The sequence below is a fragment of the Xenopus laevis genome, chromosome 7L, assembly GCF_017654675.1.
Source record: "Xenopus laevis strain J_2021 chromosome 7L, Xenopus_laevis_v10.1, whole genome shotgun sequence".
Taxonomy (NCBI): domain Eukaryota; kingdom Metazoa; phylum Chordata; class Amphibia; order Anura; family Pipidae; genus Xenopus; species Xenopus laevis.
The window spans coordinates 56580523-56600663 of NC_054383.1; the positions used below are offsets into that span (position 1 = coordinate 56580523).

The following is a 20141-nucleotide window of genomic DNA, read 5'->3' on the forward strand; positions in this document are numbered from 1 at the left end:
TTAGGGTTACCTTGGCTTCAAGCACATAACCCACATGTAGATTGGGTAATGGGGGAGATTCTCCAATGGGGTTCTAAATGTAAGGTTTCTTGCCTTCCTCCGGTGGTGGCAGTCTCTTCCCTTGAGGGGTTACCTGCAGCTTATGCAAGCTTTTCTGATGTGTTCTCTAAGAGGGCCACAGAGAACTGTGAGGTTGTGGAATGCACTGCCGGGTGATGTTGTGATGGCTGGTTCAGTTAATGCCTTTAAGAATGGATTGGATGATTTTTTGGACAGACATAATATCAAAGGCTATTGTGATACTAAGCTCTATAGTTAGTATAGTTATGGGTATATAGAATTTATGTGAAAGTAGGGAGGGGTGTGTGCTGGGTTTTCATTTGGAGGGGTTGAACTTGATGGACTTTGTCTTGTTTCAACCCAATTTAACTATGTAACTATGTAACTTATCCATCTATTTGATCTCCCGGTTTTGACCGGTTTTGACCACGCTTTGAACTCTGCCTGCCAGACCCGGCCTGATTTGTTTACGCTCACTTTCTGCCTGCCTCGACCCGACCTGTACCGACTACGATTCTGTCGAAACACTTTACACCACGACCTTCTGCCCAAAGACTTTGCTTACAGTTGTGCACCTTCGCTTGTTTAGAACTTTTCGCCTTGCACCTCTCGTTTTAAGACCTGGCGGCATCTGAGTAGCTGGGGGCTCCTCCTGAGGCCAAAGGCGGCTGCTACAGGTGGAAGCACGAGCCGAGACCAGAGTGTTTGGCATTGGTTCTAATTTCTGGGTGCCAACCGTTACACAGATCTTATCTCTTCATTATATTTTTCGGTAACACTTTCTCTCCATCACTTCATCATCTAAAGCAGGGCTGTACAACTGGTGGGGCCACGGGCCACATGCGGCCCACAGTCCCCCCCTTGTGTGGCCCTTCACATGAAAGTCTGCTTGCTGTGTCTGTTTACCATGTGTAAGATTTAATGTAGGTATCATACAGAGAGTAACTGTCCCCTGCATTGTTTAAATTCAGACTGTAATCCCCTGTATTGTTTACACATATGACACTTCTATTGTTCACGTCCTAAAACCTTGTACTGTTCTCACCTGAGACCCAGACTGAAACTGCCCAAATTGTTCGCCTGTAAGGAAAAACAGAGGTTGTTCTTGTAATTAATATAAGTATCACTTATTACACCAGATTGTGTGAGGTGTAATTACTAATCCACAATTAAACCAAAAGAAAGAAAGTAGTAACCCCACACTATCTATTTACTTTATTTGTCACAATTACTATAACCAAAGATTAATAAATTAAGTGGAATGTGTGAAGTGCTTAGTGCTTAATATAAGTGCAAAAATGATATACTTAATTAATTGCTAACACACAATTTAATCTTTTGGTCACACTGTTCACCTATACTAGATATACCATGACCTGGATGAATGAAAATCTTCATAGTCACACCTATTCACACCTTATTTAAAATGCTAATGGATCACCAGCAATGTGTCACTTTATGTAGTACATCTTAGAGTGGTCCTGATGGGTTTCCCTGTCTCCTGCTCTGTTCTGCCCTATGCCTCCTGTGTGTGCCAAACTCTGCGTGCTCTATGCTCCCTGTGTGTGCCATTCTCTGCCTGCCCTATGCTCCCTGTATGTGCCATACTTTGCCTGCCCTATGCTCCCTGTGTGTGCCCTGCTCTGCCTGTGAAACATAAGCCTGGTATTTGTTCTGGGGGGTACTGTGTTATCCACAGGGAAGGAAGAGGTATATGGATTTAAGGGTATGTCTTAATATGACTTAACTTTTTCCACATATGAGTGATATCGATGCAGTAAGCACCAACCATTTGGTTTTTTGGTGTGCTATTAATGTGCCTTAAGCTACTAAAAATGCCTTCCCCTTTAAACAAAACAGGGATTGTTTGTCCATATATTGAAATATATTTAAGCTGGCCAACTACATCAAAGTCATCCCTGATATGGCCAGACCTACACTCAACTTTCATCTGATTAATTAAGAATTAAATTGCTTCATTATACATTTTACAAATGCTTGCTGCTTTCAAAGTAAAACTCCCAAACTTGGTTGCCCGTTTATTAGCCACCTGTGGGATCACCTGACTATAGCTGGAAGGGGTGGGAGCTACAACAAGGAGCTGGCCAGTGCTCCTATGTGAACTATAACAAACAAGGGAAAGTTGTGCTCACCACTATTTTTTAAAAACATAAAGCAGCAATGAGGTTGTGACCACAAAATTCACATAGTCAAATACAAGAGATCCTCTGCATTCAACCCATTATCAATATATTAAGGACATTGAAACATTTTGTGCACTAAGCTACTAAAAATGCCTTCCCCTTTAAACAAAACAGGGATTGTTTATCCATATATTGCAATATATTTAAGATGGCCAACTACGTCAAAGTCATCCCCGATATGGCCAGTACTACACTCAACTTTCCTCTGATTCATTAAGAATTCAATTGCTTAATTATACATTTTACAAAGGGACTAAGTTTTACCTGCAACTTATTTGCTGCTTTCAAAGTAAAACTCTCAAACTTGGTTGCCCTTTTATTAGCCACCTGTGTACTGGACAAACAATGCCTGTTTTGTTTAAAGGGGAAGTAGTTTAAGGGTCAAAATGTTTCTTAATATATTGTTGTCACAACCGCATTTCATCCCTGCGTAATGTTTTTAAAAATTAGTGGTGAGCACAATTTTCCCTTGTTTGTTATACTGCTATTAACGTGGATATGGTTTTGTGGTAACAGTGGGTGTGGTCTAAAACAGGGAGTGGCTAACACTGACTCCCATTATCGTCCCTCCACCATGTAGACCAGAAAATGTCCGGCCCTCGGTAGCACAGTTGAACAGCACTGATCTATAGGGTCTATTCCATCACTGTGTGAATGACATGCCTTCGCTTTTGTCCATTTTAGTTTATTCACATAACTTTTTGTGTTTTATATTTTGTGTAATTTTTTTCTTAAGTTACCATAATTGGACAACAGAAGTTGCTACAAATTCTATCCCTGCTGAGTGAATCTGATAATTGAGAACTGAAACCAAGCTTTACAGAAGCATTAAATGCTTTACTTTAGCATAATAAATAGTAGACCAGTGCTGTCCAAGTTCTGTGGTACCGAGGGACAAAATTTTACTGGCCTATGTGGAGGAGGGCCGATAATGGAAGTCAGTGTTGGCCACTCCCCCTTTTAAGACCACTGCAAACCACACCCATATTACCACAAGAACTTTTAAGATCATATCCACATTAACGGTGGTAGCACACCAAAAAACCAAATGGTTGGTGCTCACTGCAGGGAAATCCCTCATCACTCATTTGTGAAAAATTGAAGTCATGTTAAAAACATACCCTTAAATCCATATGCCTCATCCTCCCCTGTGGATTAAACACCCAACACATGATTAAACACCTTAGGGGCCCTTAACAACAATTAACAAACAAACCCCTAACAGTCTTATATCCCACAGGTAGGGTAGGGCAAGCAGCACTGGGCAAGCAGAGAATGGCACACACAGGGAGGCAGGGCCGGGCCAAGGTATTTTTGCACCCTAGGCAAAGGCTTCAATCAGTGCCCCCCCACCCAGTCCTGCATTACCATTTCCCACCTTACCAGTCATATAGCCCCCAGTACCTGTGCCAGCACCGATCATATTGCCTCCATTTGTACCTATACCAATGGCAATCAATCCCTCAGTCTGGGTCTCAGGTGTGAACAGTACAGGCCTCTAGGGGAGTGAACAATAGAGGTGTCACAAGAGTGAACAATACAGGGGGATCACAGGTGTGATACAGGGGATTAGAGTCTGAATTTGAGGTTTAAACAATGCAGGGTGCAGTTTATCTGTACAGTGATACCTTTTAAAGCTTACATATGGTAAACAGACACAGCATCTGGGGGGCCAAAGAAGGGGGGGCCGCCAGTTGGACAGCCCTGTAGTAGTCTATAGTAGACTTAGATGTTATTGAGAGTAAATCACTGGAAGCAAATAAATAATCTGTTTGTAAGGTAAATTGCTTAAATGACCACAACAAACAGCACCCAGACTTTTTAGCACTGCTAAAATGGCATGATTATGGAATGTTAACCCAGGCATATGTTTTATATGTGTCGTATATTCATGATAAAATAGTTATGCAACAAATAGTTTATATCATATTAAGTGGCATATTAAAGAATCTTACCAAACTGGTATAATTTTTAGTAAAGTCCTTTTACATCTCTTGCCTAGAACTACCATTTAGTGATGGTCTGTGTGCTGCCTCAGAGATCACCTGACAGAAATACTGCAGCTCTAACTGTAACAGGAAGAAGTGTGGGAAGCAGAAGGCAGAACTGTCTTTAAATTGGCTCTTGTGACCTAACATGTATGATTTGTTTGTATGCACCATAAATCGTAAGATCCCAGGGGCAGTCCTTATTTTTTGAAATGGCAATTTTCTATTTAGGATTACCTAATGGCACATACTACTAAAAAGTATATTAATTTTAAAAATGGTTAATTTACATGAAGCAGGGTTTTATGAGCTGTTTGATGCAATATATTTTTAAAGAGACCTACATTGATCGGGTAGTATAATATTCCTTTAAATTGTTACAATTGTATATTAGCTTACCTTAAAGGGATCTATGGTCGAAATCTATAATCTTTCCTAGGCTTTGGGGAATGATTATAAGATTATTTGTAATTGCAATGCATTTTTTTTCTGTTTTGTAGCTATAATAGCTGTTACCCTGCCTATCAGTGTATTCCCACACAATCAGTTTAGTTTACTTGTAAAGAAAACCTCACGGTCAGCGGCCGTCTCATCTGCCTAACCCACCCACCCACCAATGAAAAAACAGTAGGCAGTTATTTTTACAGACACAATTTTCAGAAGCACACGCAGATGAGAAGGAGTGAGAGAGAGAGTAAAGTCTAGCACAAGCAATAAAATAACCGCACACTGACACAGCACAAAGCAGCACATTACAAGTTTTTTATTCCCACTACTTACCTAAGTAGTGATCTCCTTGTGCGCGCTGCAATGCTTCCTGCTTTCTCCGATGGTGCCCGTCCTAGCATTGCAGCAAGTACCACCTACTGTTTTTTCATTGGTGGATGGGCGGGTTAATAAATAAATAACCTTATAATCATTTCCCAAAGCCTAGGAAAGATTATAGATATCGACCATAGATCCCCTTTAACTAGTTACAATGATATCTAATTGCAGCACTGAGTATTCTGTGCTCTCTGCCAAAAAGTCCCTTATTTCATTATGTTTTAGAAACTTTGTATCTTGTATCTCTTTCTGGAGTCAGTGCAGGAAATTCAAGAGAAACTCATTTCATTTCAGTTAGAAACTGGGACTGGGGGCTGAGCTATCAAAATCAGGACTATGGGAGATGGGTGAACGTGTTTGAGAAAATGTGTTTACGTGGTCTATGTGAAAGCTTTATGTGATGCACAGAAGTTACATGCTATATAGCTCTGTGCACAATTGTGTTTTTGGAACTTCTTTTTAAAAGTGCAACGTGCTTCCATAGACAGTCTCTATGAGACTGCAATATAAGGCATATTTACTAAAGGGTGGAAGTGAACATTTCACCAAAAATGAACATTTTTTTCTCTTTGTGTTGGTGTATACAAAGGAACCTGGAATTTCAATGACTATATCAAAAGAACAATATAAAGGTCATAAATTGCATTTTCCTTTAAATTAGGTTTTCAAAATAAATCAACAGAAAATTATGTGAAAGCACACAATTTGTGCATTTGTGTTTCAATGGTCCTTCATCAATGTAACCTGTTGTTTTAAGTGATTCAGGACATGGTGATCCCTTAAATTAGTTAAAATTAGTGCATTGTCCTTGGTTATATAACATATAGAGAATTAAGCATCACCTTCAAATTAGTGGCCCATACCCTCATGTTACTATTAATGACAGCTAATAAACCCTCTGACAACACAATGATTGCAATACAAATTTCCATTATGTTTATGGTTCTATCTGCTTTGGGAATATTCACTTAAATGTATAAATTAAATATGGTTCTGATTCTTTGCAGCATGTATTGTAATTTTTGGCTAAATAAGCCACAGTTATTTTAAAGGGAACTGCTATGAAAATGAAACTTTTATAGTCAATGAAAAATGTTGTACAATTTTTTAAGTAATAGTTACACTTTATGATCACATTCACAGCAATGTGTCTCCCTACATGCAGCTTTGTCATGACCAGGCAGTAGTTTCAGGGTTCCCCCTAAGGGGGGAACTTGCAGCACTGAAGGCAGCGGCAACCGAGGGGGAGGAAAGGAGGCTCGCAGAGCAACCACTGGCAGGGGCTAGTGGAGTGAGGAGAAGGGGCAGTGGAGGCTAATGAGGGAGGAAGGAGGGGAAGTAGTGGGGGTAGGGGGGCTGGTCCACAGCTTGTCCAAAACAACAAATTCACCATTTTGGCTTTAGATGCTGGGGAGGAAAGCTCTGAACTGGTGTGTATGGAGCAGACTGACTCTCAGAGCACCCTGGGAGGCAATAGCTCTAATACGGGTGATGGGGGGAGTGCAAGGAAGGAAAGGCAGGTTTTAGTTATAGGGGATTCAATTATTAGAAAGGTGGATAGGGTAATCTGCCGTATGGACCCTTCATGCCGAACAGTCTGCTGCTTGCCTGTTGCTAGGGTTTGGCATGTGGAGGAACAAGTGGACAGATTATTGGGAGGGGCTGGGGAAGACCCAGCAGTCTGGGTACACATAGGTACCATTGACCAAGTAAGAGGAGGTGGTGAAGTCCTCAAGGATAATTTAAAAAAAAAACTAGGTGCAAAGTTGAGGACAAGGACTTCCAAGGTAATTTTCTCAGAGATATTACCTGTGCTCCCTAAGTGGGAGCTTAGGGAGATTAATGCATGGCTTTGAGATTGGTGTAGGTAGGAGGGTTTTGCGTTGTTGGAGAACTGGGCTGATTTCTCAGTCGGCTACAGGCTCTTTGATAGGGATGGGCTGCACCTCAATGATGATAGTGCAGCTGTTTTGGGGGAGAAGATGGCTAGATTGTTGGAGGAGATTTTAAACTAGGTGTGGGGGGGTTCAGTAAAAGATTCAGTGGAAGACAGGTTAGATGAGATAGTGGGCAAAGAAAGGGAAATGGGGGAGGAGATTTGGTTGGGGGTACTGTTGAGGATATTGAGAACCAAATGTAATTTTTTCAATATGGTACCAGTATTAAATGTATGTTTGCAAATGCAAGGAGTCTGACTGGTAAAATGGGAGAGCTGGAGGTGCTGGAGGAAAAAGTTAATATCAGTGGCTATACTTTGTTTCTGAGGGCAAAGGTAATAGAAAAGAAGGTGGGATATGTCTGTTTGTTAGGCAGTAATTAAAAACTTACATAAAGGAGGAGATTATGTTAGGAAATAAGGAGGCAGAAGTCGTATGGGTAGAGTTCTTCACCAATTGTAAAGAGTACAGCAAATTAATTGTAGGAGTATGCTATAGACCCCCTAATGTAAGTGAGGAGGAGGAGGCAAAGCTCCTGATGTAAATAGAAAAGGCTGCTAGTTTGGGTAAAGTAATTATAATGGGGGATTTTAAATTACCCAGATATTGACTGGAGCAACAGTACTGCCAGATCAGTTAATGGGAAAAAGTTTATAAACTTGTTGCATGACAATTTTATGGCAGTAAGTTGTTGAGGAGCCAACCAGAAAAAATGCTATTCTGAATCTAGTGATCTCTAATGACCCAGAACTTATAGCAATAGTGCAAGTCATTGAACCCCTGGGTAATAGTGACCATAATGTTATATAATTTAATGTCTGGTGCAAAAAACAAATATATACTGGGGCCACAAAAACCAGAAAAGCTAATTGTAGTACCTTGAGGGCTGCCCTTCAGAGCATTGATTGGGGCATTAAGTTTTCAGCTAAAACACAGAACAGAAATGGTTGTCATTTAAAATGATATTAAATCATTACTGTTCTCAATTTATTCCCTTAAGGAGTAAATGTAGAAGCTCTAACCTACCCTATGTGGCTTAATATTGAAGTAAAGAAGAATAGGAAAGAAGAGAAAGGCATTTAAAAACTACAAGTCTGTTGGGGCAGAAGCTGCATTTAATGAATATAAATACTATAATAAATGTTGTAAATCAGCAATCCGGAAGGCAAAGAAAGGAAATGAAGAGTGCATTGCGGCGGAGGCTAAGACTAACCCCAAAAAGTTTTTTAAATATATTAATAGTAAAAAGAAGCAGGTTGAGAGTGTTGCTCCATTAAATAATGGTACCAGTATGGTTGTAACAGATACAGGAAAGGCAAATGTGCTAAATCAGATCTTTTCTTCAGTGTATACAATAGAGGAGTCTGAGTTCCCAGGCTCACTTCATAGCTGCACTGATGGCTCAGCTCAATCTAGTCAGTGGCTGACTCAGGATATGATCCATAAAGCTTTGATAAAAATTTATGTAAGCAAGGCTCCAGGGCCTGATGGCATACACCCCCGGGTTCTAAGAGAACTTAGTTCAGTTTTACACCAGCCACTTTTTTGGATTTTCTCAGATTCACTTTAATCTGGTATGGTACCTATGGATTGAAGAAAAGCTGATGTCATTCCAATATTTAAAAAGGGATTACGATCTCAGCTTGGCAATTATAGGCCTGTAAATTTGACATCCGTGGTAGGCAAATTATTTGAAGGCTTGTTCAAAATGTTGTCCTAGTGAATGACATCAGCATGGCTTTATGAAGGATAGGTCAAGTCAGACTAAATTGATTGCTTTTTATGATGAGGTAAGTAAGATGCTGGGCAGTGGAGGAGCAGTAGATGTGATCTATTTGGATTTTGCCAAAGTGTTTTATACCGTGCCCCACAAATGACTGCTTTTTAAACCAAGGTCTGTTGGGCTTAATGAAGTTGTTTGCACATGGATAGGAAACTGGCTACAGGATTGGGTACAGAGGGTGTACCTGACCTGTACCAAAGAACTTGTTCTCTATATTATATTATCCACATAGTTACACAAGTAAGACATTGGAATATAGATTGGTCTAATCTGCAATTACATTTAATTTAAGTTAATTTTTTTTGTATTTACTTTTCATTAGTATTTTGCCATAGAGCATCCTTTCTTTCAACAATTTTTTATATTATTATCTACTATTGTTCTCGTATTCCCCACACACATTGAATTTACTTTAATATATTGGTTTACTAATTATAGTTATTTTACTATATTAATAGGCTGTCTACAGAACTACTAATACCTGTGTACTATGTCTGAACTAGTAAATCCTCCCACACCTGTAGACAGGTTGGACTCTAATGTACTAGATAGGACTAGGAGACTTGATAATGTTTTTACATGTACCCCTAAGAAAGAGGATAGTAACATTAGGGCATTTTTTAACCAGCTTGAAAAACAGTCATATAAAGAAATTAAGACCTGGTGGGAAATAGCAGCCTTTAAGAAATATTTGGCAAGTGGCATGATCCCACGTGGACTTAGAATTAAAAAATTACTAGCATTTGCACGTCAGGATAAAGACTTTATCACAAAATGGAACACTGTTGGTCTAAACTAATGACACTTATCCTGGAAAATAAAACAATTCATATAAAATTATTAAGGATGTGTAAAGGCAATTTCTACAATTTCTAATTTCTTCTTGCCTTTTGCTTAAAGAAAGTTGTTATGTTAGATCTAATACTGATGACCTATAGCTAACCTTTCTAACCCTCTCTCTGAACTTGTACAACGCCCACATGTCTACCACTTTCTAGACAGCAATAAAACTACATTACACAAAATGAGCAGGAAAGGTATGTTGGTGGAGATAAGCTCAGAATAGAAAAGGACCAACAATAGTGGAAACTGCACATCTTGCAAAGTTCCATCGTAGGAGAAAGGGCACACCGGACAGACAGGGTAAAAATATGACCTTACATGGTCAAGGATGTATTGATTATTACTGATGTTACGCTTGTGACATGTTAAGCTTTTCCCTTCTGTTAATGCCATAAAAAGCTAATGCTTGCCAATGTTCTGGGCAGTTCTTCTTAATTGATGAACTGTCCACTATAGTGAAATAAACTTCTACTGATTTTAATCCTCAGAGTCCTGGTAATTTGGAATTGCCACCATATTTCTGGCGTAGTCGGCAGGATCTCCGGGTGGTCGACGGACTGTCTCCGATCAACGGATCAAATCTGTGCACAGTCAGGACTGGGTCCTGCCATCCCAAGAGGGAGTTCGTGGACCGGGAACAGAACGTTCACCACTCCAGGAGATCAAAGAACGGCTCCTACGGATTTCAGGTCAGTTTAAGTTTTTCTCCAAGCCATAAGTGACGGCTTACTAGGGCAGGTCTGGGACCGCTAGAGTGCTTAGGAGAAGGGAAAGCCATAGGTGATGACTTACTAGGGCAGGTCAGGGACCGCTAGAGTGCTTAAATCGGTCTGGGACCGTTACCGGTATATTGTTTTTGTCTTTGTGTTTGTTGTCCTTTGTGTTTGTGATATACTGTTTGTTGTTGTGTTTATTGTTGTTTAGGACAATTAATAACAATGGGTACCAGTACATCTAAGCAATGCAAAATTAACCCAAATCTCCCAAAACCTGATATGGGCAGCCCAAATGTGCGGTTTATGAGTGTAAACTATGGGGTAGAGTGTGCAGCAGTTGCATGAATGGGTTAAACTTGGGTTTCCTGAAACAGGAAGCTTTAGCATAAACCAGTTACAGCAACTGAAGGGTAGACTAAGAGAAAGAGAAACAGATATTAAGATGAGGTTACAGAAGAAAGAGAAGGTTTCTAAGAGTGAACTATTAACCCTCCCAGACTGGGAAAGTTTTGACAAATGGTTCAATGAAGCACAGAAACGGAATAGAAAGTCCCAGGCAGGTAAAGAAAGGGAGGGGGGTGCTCAGGGATCCTGTCAACCTTGTATGTTCAGGGAGAAAGAAGACCTAAGTGCACCATCACAGAGAAGAGGTCAAGCAGAAGCTGCCGAAGCAGAGGACCCACCCCAATATGAAGCTGGACTGCAACCACTGCTTTATCCAGAAATGCCTACATTAACCCCTCAGGTAACCCCTACAAAATACCCTACATCTCTTGCCTCAGCTCCACAGGTGTTTGGAAATTTCCCTATGATTGAGGTCGCAGGTGCAGATGGAAACACACAGTGGGTATTCCGCCCATGGCTCCTAAACGAGATGAAGGAGGTTGCCAAGGAACTACCTGATTTGATTGCCATGGGAGGTAATGAATATGCAAAAATATTAGAAAATATTGTTCATCAATTTAGACCCACCACCGAGGAAGTCAGGAGACTAATGACAGTAGCCATGGGTCTCCGCTGGAGGAAAGTCAAACATCACCTTCCTGCTAATGACACCAGGTATGGGTGGGCTGATGGGGATCTATATAGAACTATATTAACCACTTTGTTCCGAGCTATTGAGACAACATTTCCCCCACGCTCAGACATTAAGAAAATAGCAGCATGTGTACAAAAGGGGGATGAAAGAGTCTCTATCTTGTACGTCTAACCAAAGTTTATGAGGATAATATCGGCATCCCTAGACCCAACAGACCGGAGGGAGGAGGAGAGCCAGCATTAGGACCTTGGGAAAGCCACCTCCGGGATTATTTCGTCAAAGGTTTGTTGCCTAAACTCCGAGAGCAGGTCCAGCAAAATTGTGTGGATTGTGATGCAGGACGGCTGGCTGCCTGTAAAAGATTTGCTACACACACGGAGCGCCTGCACCGCGATAAGGAAGAGAAACAGGAAAAGAAGCGACAGGAAACATCTGATAAACTTCAAATGCTTCAGCTAGCTTCTTTGCAACCTGCAACCGACAGCAATGGCAGAAGAACCAGAGAAGAGGAAGGGGTCAAGGACAAATGGGTAAACCTAAGGGGTGTTTTAACTGTGGGCAGGAAGGACATTGGGAACGGGAGTGTCCCAAATTGGACACAAAAAACTCAGAATGACTAACCGGTGCACAGGTCGACCCAATCGCTGAACCAGATGAGCAGGAAAACCGTGAGTACCCATTAAGGGGCATGGGTAGATATTGCATGTTAAGTAATACAGTACATCAGATATTGCCATGTATCACTCTGAGGATCTGTAACACCCCTGTGATATTCCTAGTAGATTCAGGGGCATCTGAATCTGTCATTCGTCAAAAAGACTTACCCAATAGTCCAAAATTGAGCAGACGGTATATAAATACCGTGGGTTCAACTGGCAACATGGTACAAGAGCATTACACTGTACCTTTGTCAGTTCAGGATGATATGGGAAATAAATTTAAGCACTCATTCCTATTCTCACAGTGCTGCCCACTAAATTTGTTGGGGAGAGACCTCATGTGTATACTTGGCATTACTCTGGTTGCGGGACAAAATGGCATTGAAATAGAAAGGCAGGACACTGTAGTGCAGGCTGTTAGGTGGGGTTTGGGAGAACCTTTGTATGTGTATGAATGGCAAATAGGAAACAAACCCCCATCAAGCCCAGCAGCATATTTGTTACAGCAAGGGAAATCACTGACAGGATCAGCGACACATTTGAAATTCATGCCAGCTGATTCTTTGCACTGCACAGCTCACATATCCTTAGGATCTGATAAGAAATATGAAGATGGTTGGTTTAGAACACCTATAAACCCTGAGCCCCTTAGAACTGAGTGGCTGTATTGGAATGATGACATGTGTGCTGTAAATGTAAAACTGACGGAAACAGCATCAAATTTGTATGCTGTGCCCGGCTCAGCCCTGCACATCTTGCTGGCAAAGTCCCATAGAAGGCAATGGAAAGATTTGGGCTCATGGGGTGTCACAATGCATGGCCATGCAGGATTGGCAACAAATCCCAGAAATCAATTCACAATATTCTCCAATGTTAAGGTCACACAGGGTTAAGTGTTGTATGTATCTGCCCAGTGAGCGAGGGATTGCCCTTGAAGCCCCCTCCTCCTCGGGAAGGGTTTTTCAACTGCCTGTGGCGACCCTCCCACCTGAATTGGCTCAGATCCCAGTTGAAGTTTGGGCAAAGGATGAGTATTATGTGGGACTTATAAAAGGAGTTCAACCAGTACAGATAACACCAAAGGGAAGTTTCCGTCCCTGCAAAGCACAATATCCACTCAGGAAGGAAGCTATTGAAGGTATTACTCCAGCATTCAATGCATTACTGAAGGCCGGCATAATTATTCCGTGTGAAACCTCTCCTGTTAGGACCCCAATCTTCCCGGTCAAAAAGATCCGAGAGGAGGGGCAACCCACAGAATGGAGGTTTGTTCAAGACTTGCAAGCTGTCAATTCTGCAGTACATGCACGTGCACCAAATGTCCCAAATCCACACATTATACTGGGACAAATACCTGTGACTAGCACTGTTTTTTCTGTCATCGATTTAAAGAATGCCTATTTCAGCATTCCAATTGCACAAGATTCCCAATATTGGTTTGCTTTCTCATTTAATGGAAAAAATTATATGTGGTCCAGGTTAGTCCAGGGCTATATTGAGAGTCCAGAGATTTTTTCATCAGCACTGAAAGAAAATTTAGAGCAATTTAGGTTCCAAAATGGTAGCACACTAATACAATATGTGGATGATCTTTTAGTGTGCTCAGACAACTTAGAAAATAACAAAAAAGACACCATAGCCCTGTTAAAATTCCTTGGAGAGCAAGGCCACAAGGTCAACAAAAATAAGTTACAATTTGCCACGACAGAAGTGACCTTTCTGGGCCATATCATTTCACAAAATGGGAAAGCGATACACCCAAAACGTGTGTCAGCAATTTTGAACATCCCTAAACCTCTCACAAAGAAACAGGCTATGTCTTTTTTGGGTATGACGTCATACTGTAGGCAGTGGATACCAAATTATGCTGAAATAGAGGGTCCTTTATCTGAGGTAATACATGGAAAAGGCTTACATAGTAATGACAAAATCAAGTGGACAGCAGCGGCTGAAAATTCATTTGTTCAGCTAAAAGAAACATTACAAAGAACCCCTGCTTTAGGTATTCCTGATTACAACCGTCTCTTTGTTCAGACAGTGGATGAGAAAGAGGGTTATATGACTTCTGTGTTGTTGCAAAAGCATGGAGATAAGTTACGGCCAATCGCTTATTTTTCATCCAAACTGGACAGCGTTGCACGTGGCTTACCTAAATGCCTGCGGGCTGTAGCAGCAGCAGAAAAGGCAATCTTGGCATCTCGAGATACTGTTGGTTATCAGCCATTAACTGTTTGTGTGCCACATTCTGTTGTTTTTCTTTTGCAGGAACAACGTACCACCCATCTCTCGGCAGCTCGGTGGTTAAAATATAATACCCTACTGCTTGAAATGCCACACATAAAGATTGAGAGGTGCAATGTTTTAAACCCAGCTACCCTCCTGCCATTGCCAGAGGACGGCACACCTCATGACTGTGTAGCTGCAGTGACACAAATCTGTTCACCTAGACCAGATCTCTTAGAAACACCCATTCCCAATGCAGATTTAGAGCTGTTTGTTGATGGTTCAGCCCAGCGAGATCCTCACACTGGCAGTCCTCTAGTGGGATATGCAGTTGTATCACTAACAGAAACTTTAGAGAAAGGGTCACTCCCAAATCATCTCTCAGCACAAGCTGTTGAATTAATAGCACTCACACAAGCTTGCAAGCTAGCTAAGGGTCAATCAGTTACAATCCACACAGATAGCCGTTATGCTTTTGGGGTAGCTCATGATTTTGGGACCCTGTGGCACCAGCGTAAGTTTCTTACATCAACAGGGAAACTTATTGCACATGGTCCACTAGTAGCTAAGTTGCTAGTAGCAATACTTCTTCCGAAATCTATCTCCATTTGTAAATGCAGTGCACACACACATGCTACCGACCCAATTCCTGTAGGAAATGCAAAGGCAGATGCAGCTGCTAAATCTGCAGCTTCCTCCAATGTCACCTCATCTGTTTTACAGCTTCTCTTACAGGAAGATGAACATCCAGTGTCCCTACAGGATGTCCAAACATTTGCTACTCCGCAGGAAAAATCCCTTTGGAAAGCTGCAGATTGCAGAGTCCAAGATGGTGTTTGGCATGCCCCCTCTGGGAAACCATGTCTGCCTAAGCATTTCTTTCCATACTATGCCAAATTGACACATGGGTTAGATCATGTGTCAAAAGGGGGAATGTGTGCACAGTTACAGCAGCATTGGTTCACAAAAGGTTTTTCAAATTATTCCCAAAAATTTTGCTCACAATGTCTAATTTGTATCCAAAACAATGCCTCTGGTCATATAAAACAACCACTGGCTGCTCATCCAGCTCCTAACTCACCTTTTGAACATCTCCAAATGGATTTTATAGAGCTAACTCCATTAGAAGGGAAAAAGTACTGTTTGGTTATAGTTGATATGTTCAGCAAGTGGGTAGAGGCATATCCCACATCAAAGGCAGATGCAGCAGCTGTAGCAAAGGTGTTACTTAGGGAAATAATCCCAAAATGGGGCATTCCACAAAAATTAGGCAGTGATAATGGGCCACATTTTGTAAATAAAATAATTGACACCGTAAGTGAAATCTTGCATATAAAACTGCATCGCCATTGTGCCTATCACCCTGCCAGTAGAGGGGCTGTAGAAAGAGAGAATGGTACCATAAAAGCAAAACTAATCAAATGCTGTGCGAGCAAACAGGTTTGAACTGGGTACAAGCTCTACCCCTTATTTTAATGGAGATGAGGGCAAGAACGAGGGCAAGGAATAACTTATCACCTTTTGAGATAATCTTTGGGGTACCTATGAGAGTAGGCATCCACCCCCCAAGTGCAGTAGACCCCCTGTGCGAGCATGCAGAGGATGCGGTTATACATTATTGTAAAAAATTACAATCTCTTCTCACTTCCTTCCACAGACAAGTCAAAGACACCTTGCCAACAGCATCAGACCACAACACTTCGCTGCACGGTTTGAAACCAGGGGACTGGATCCTAGTAAAGAGCCTAAAAAAAGGAAGCACTGGAGACATCCTCACTGGCTGGGACCCTTCTGGATACTCCTCACGACTGATACAGCAGTAAAAATCGGAGAGAAAGCGACATGGATCCATGGAAGCCACTGCAAAAGGATGCCCAGCTACACCGGTAGCAGTACCCCTGAGCAGGAACCAGGGCAGGAAGCAACTTAAGATGTGGAATGAAAGAATCCTTAACCATGATAATGTATTGCATTATGTTGTTTCATTCAATGTATTCCATCCTGTTTTGGCATTGCAAAGAGACTATTTGACTGTTGTCCGGTTGTGCATCCACCTAGAACTATCCAAAGGTCTTATCCTTTAACTGTAACTCAGCCCTCTGAAACTTATGAATCTCTGCGGGGGACATTAGAAATATATGATGAATTGCCATTTAGAAATTGCTAAAAATATATGAGCATTGATATGCTCAAAGGGGGAAAATGTAAAGGCAATTTCTACAATTTCTAATTTCTTCTTGCCTTTTGCTTAAAGAAAGTTGTTATGTTAGATCTAATACTGATGACCTATAGCTAACCTTTCTAACCCTCTCCCTGAACTTGTACAATGCCCACATGTCTACCACTTTCTAGACAGCAATAAAACCACATTACACAAAATGAGCAGGAAAGGTATGTTGGTGGAGATAAGCTCAGAATAGAAGAGGACCAACAATAGTGGAAACTGCACATCTTGCAAAGTTCCATCGTAGGAGAAAGGGCACACCGGACAGACAGGGTAAAAATATGACCTTACATGGTCAAGATGTATTGATTATTACTGATGTTACGCTTGTGACGTGTTAAGCTTTTCCCTTCTGTTAATGCCATAAAAAGCTAATGCTTGCCAATGTTCTGGGCAGTTCTTCTTAATTGATGAACTGTCCACTATAGTGAAATAAACTTCTACTGATTTTAATCCTCAGAGTCCTGGTAATTTGGAATTGCCACCACAGGATGATTTGACACATCTACAAGAGGATATTCCCCAGTTTATTTCACACAGTGACTACTCTCACTTAGACGCCAACCTAAGAGAATGAAAGGCGTTGAAGCTATTATATAGCAATAAATAAATATTTATAGGCATATTATCTAAAGGGTGGAAGTGAACATTTCATGTCTAATGAAAATTTAAAATACACAAGAGATAAAACAGATTATTATACCGACAGTTTACATCTGGCCCAGATCACCAGACATACACTACAAAAGAGGAAAGATAAGATCCACAAGTACCCCCTACAGCTCTATACTGAAAACAACTAATAAACGTCTTATATTAGTAAGTATCTCCAGTATGGAAGCTGATTCATATGACTTGGATGATGATCATAGTCCAGAGTAGTGCTCCTCTGTTTCTCCTTAGACCAAAACGTGTCTCTCAAATGAGTAAAGTTTTTTTCCAGGGAAGAGTCTTCCTCCATCCAAACAGGAAATGTTTTAAGCAACAGGATGAGGACTACAGGAGCTTCACACAACAGAGGAAGCCACAATCGACAGCAGCTGACTCGAGAGGTGGAGGAGGAATTCCTATGAACCACCAACAGATACAGCCTGAGAGAAAAGAGACACAAAAGGAAATATTGAACTTGTCAAAACGAACATTTAGGGGCAGATTTACTAAGGTTTGAGTGAATTTTCGAAGTACAAAAAGTTTGAATTTCGAAGTAATTTTTTTTCAATTAAAGTAAAAATCATTCGACTATTCGACCATTCGATAATCAAAGTACTGTCTCTTTAAAAAAAACTTCAATACTTTGCCAACTTAAACCTGCCAAAGTGCTATGTTAGCCTATGGGGACATTCCAGAGCAATTTTCTAAGTTTTTTTATTATCGAAGGAAAATCGTACGATCGTATTACGATCATACTACCATCGGAATATGATCGTCCGATGAATAAAATCCTCCGACTTCGAATGTCAGAGGATTCAATTTGATGGTTGAATTTCTTAGTATTTTCCACTTCGAAATTCGACCCTTGATAAATCTGCCCCTAACTCATGATGAACTTATGGTACTTGCAAAATTCTGTCCTTTTGCCCCACTAAAGACTTTGATCTGTTTCAGCCTATAATTGACATGAATTCATTCATAAACTTTTACTTAGAAAGCATTTTCTTAATCACCCAGAGGGTGAAGGTATCACTGTTCATTTAAAAAGGGCTGAAAATATGCTAACTTATTTTACTGATGTTTGTACGGCAGAAATTTTAGAATCGCTTCAACAAGAACAAAATAATCAAGTGGGTAGAGTTGGCATACCGGTTCCCCCCTCCCAACTTAATTCTTTTTGTCCAAAATCTGACTTCTACCCTGTACATCCACAGTAGATTTATTTCAAAAATAAATTGAAAGACATCTAAGATCTCTGCATGCCAAGACACAATCAAATCCACATGCGCAAAATTTAACTTTTAAAGAGAGACCGGCTCCTGAGTGTATTGAAAGTGATAAATCAATTGTGGTTAGATCAGCTGTCAAAGGAGGAATGGTAGTAATACTCAATTTTGAAGACTATCATGGGAAATCCCTACGCCAACTATCAGATATTACATCATATGAATGCTTACAATCGAATCCAACTAAAAATTTCCAGCCCCAACTGCACAACCTAGTTGAAAGCCAAAGGCTTTAATCTTTTAAATGATAAACAAGCAGATTTTTTGAAGGTGCAATATCCTACTGTACCTATCTTTTATCATTTGGCCAAAGTACACAAGGAAATACGCCCTCCACCAGGACACCCTATAATATCTGGAATTGGCTCCTTAAGAGAACCCCTAGCACAACTCATTGATATATCTTTACAGCCTTTTGTTCTCTGGCCCAGTTACATTAGAGATAGCCAACACATTAAAGACAATTTGTTTAATCTTAAATGGGAAAATCGTTAAAATAGCGAATATGACGTGACCTGCTTTTTCAGTAGAATAGACTACTATCATGTAATTATATGCTACAATGTAGTCTGCCACAACATGCCACTTTCTAGTACTAGCTAACATATTTGAAGCTTGTCTTGTTGTAGGTTTTATATTTGAAGATTTGTGAATAATGCCCTGCTTCCTAGTCTCTTCCTATTTGAAATTTTGTTTGTAGACTCATGTTTTTAACACAGTAATAATAATTACAAAACATTCACACACTGTACTCGTTATTCAAGTTGGAAGTTAAACTGTGTAATCAGGAGGTATGAATTCTAATTCCTACACAGTCACAGAGACTGTTACTGCTCATTTTTCTCCACCCATTCAATCTTTTTATTGGCATTAACCCTGTGGGTGGAGACACCTATGACTAAGTGCCGGTGGGTACGAAACGCATAAGGTGGACCGTGTGGGGTCAGTATGTATCAAAACTTTTTAATGCAACTTAATTTATTTAATGCAATAAATTTATATTTTTTACCAATGAAAAAGTCTGGGGACACATGTCTTTGGATATAACTGTGTTTATGCCTGTGAACTGGGGCAAGTCCCTTTGGCTTGGGATACATAGAAATCAGGTGTGGATTCCCAACTAAATATTTATACAGAATGTCATTGGCCCTAAGGGCCCATTTAATAACAATTGAATTTAGTTTTTTCCATGAATCTCTAAGAATTTTTGGTTTTCCTATTTTGATCCTACTGTAACTGGACCGTTTTAAATCAATTTGGAATTTTAGAATTATTTTTTTTCACTAGGAATTATCAGAAAAAACTTAATTTTTTAGAGGTTTCAGAGGTATTTGTATTTTAAGTGCATTATTTTCCATTTGTACTTTTTGTATTTGGATATTTTAATAAATGTCATGACATTCATAGTTTTAGAGTTTTTAGTGTGTGAGTTTAGTTGTGGTTTCAAAAACCTATAAAACCACTAAAATCTGACCTTTGATAAATAGGCCTCCACATGTATATGCAGTGCTGGAATTGAGGCAGGATGTGGAGGGATGGTATCCCGCCACTTCTTTTTTTTTCAACAAAATGCATCCCGTCAGGCGGGATGCTATTTTTTGGCATACCGGATAATTTTTTTTTTCTGGGCTCCAGACAGGCCTGGATTCCAGGGGCGGCATGCTGCATAATTGTCCTAAGGCACTGAGGACTGTGCACGCTGC

General features: G+C 40.5%; 1 protein-coding gene across 1 annotated transcript in view; it reads left to right on the top strand.

The window, feature by feature from the left end:
* Window positions 1-16954, top strand: part of kcnma1.L (potassium calcium-activated channel subfamily M alpha 1 L homeolog) — a 673250-nt gene extending 656296 nt beyond the window's left edge. The window contains exon 29 of the mRNA XM_041568337.1: window positions 15935-16954. Coding sequence (XP_041424271.1) covers window positions 15935-16100 — 166 coding nt within the window. The 3' untranslated portion in view covers window positions 16101-16954. The remainder of the gene's footprint in view (window positions 1-15934) is intronic.
* The last annotated feature ends 3187 nt before the right edge of the window (window positions 16955-20141 follow it).